At 34.0% G+C, this 877-nt stretch overlaps 1 protein-coding gene across 2 annotated transcripts in view; it reads right to left on the bottom strand.

Annotated features, from left to right (window-relative positions):
- The window catches only part of LOC125034014 (aldo-keto reductase family 1 member A1-A-like), a 10,939-nt gene continuing 10,062 nt past the window's right edge, over nt 1-877 (bottom strand). For both annotated transcript variants that reach the window (XM_047625654.1, XM_047625655.1), the window contains 2 exons: nt 643-743; nt 1-222 (listed from right to left, as the gene is read on the bottom strand). In XM_047625654.1, the coding sequence (XP_047481610.1) occupies nt 180-222; nt 643-743 (144 nt within the window). In that variant the 3' untranslated portion in view covers nt 1-179. The remainder of the gene's footprint in view (nt 223-642; nt 744-877) is intronic.

Genomic DNA, 877 nt, shown 5'->3' with positions numbered 1-877 from the left:
CAAAGAAAATATGATTTATTTAGAGAACATGAGACTTCCATTACGAAAACAAAATGGAAAAATGTAAAGCATACTACATTGAACATGATAAGCAAACACCATGAACATAACCTCATTAAAAAAAAAGTCTCTCTAAGTTTTAAGTTGAATTTGAAGCTATCATTCTGGGCCTCGAGTTTCTAGTATGGAATATGGAATGGGAATTCTGGATGGTTCTCAATCCTGGAAAAAAATAAAAAAGTTTATTAATACTCTGAGACAAAATTCAAGATGGCTACACAGGTAGATATGTCTTCAAGTTGCCTCAAGAAAATGTTACTTCTCAGAGCAGTAGTAGCATAGTTATCTACGAATGTAACGTAGGGCCTTAATGTACGATAACGATATCTAGCGACGGATATATATGGCAGATATAATGACGGATATATATGGCCGATATAATGACAAACGATATAATGAAATAAGATATAATGAAGTAAGCAAAACACGGGGTACAAAATAAACTTCTGTAAATGATGAAACTTTTGCACTTGATGAACCCTGAAGATAACTATATATATTAACACACTGATCAAAACCTGTAACCAGTATTATTATTATTTTTTGTTTAAAGATATTTTAGATACTTTTAGGTATCATTACCCTAAATAAACATTCTTAAAGATGAAGATTTTCCCGTCTCTCCCTCGGTCCAAGCTGTCCAATTCTCTCATGTCTTCGTCGCTCAGTTTGAAGTCGAATATCTGGAAATAAGAGAAATTGAGAGGAAGGGAAGATAGGAAGAGGAAAGGAAGGGGTGAAGAGAAGAAGAGGAATGAATGAAGGGAAGAAAGCAAGAGGAAAGAAATTGAGAGGAAGGGAAGATAGGAAGAGGAAA

Source organism: Penaeus chinensis, chromosome 17 (assembly GCF_019202785.1).
Source record: "Penaeus chinensis breed Huanghai No. 1 chromosome 17, ASM1920278v2, whole genome shotgun sequence".
In the NCBI taxonomy this organism is placed as follows: Eukaryota; Metazoa; Arthropoda; class Malacostraca; order Decapoda; family Penaeidae; genus Penaeus; species Penaeus chinensis.
The sequence above is the reverse complement of the archived record's forward strand: the minus strand, read 5'-3'. Positions and strand labels throughout refer to the sequence as shown.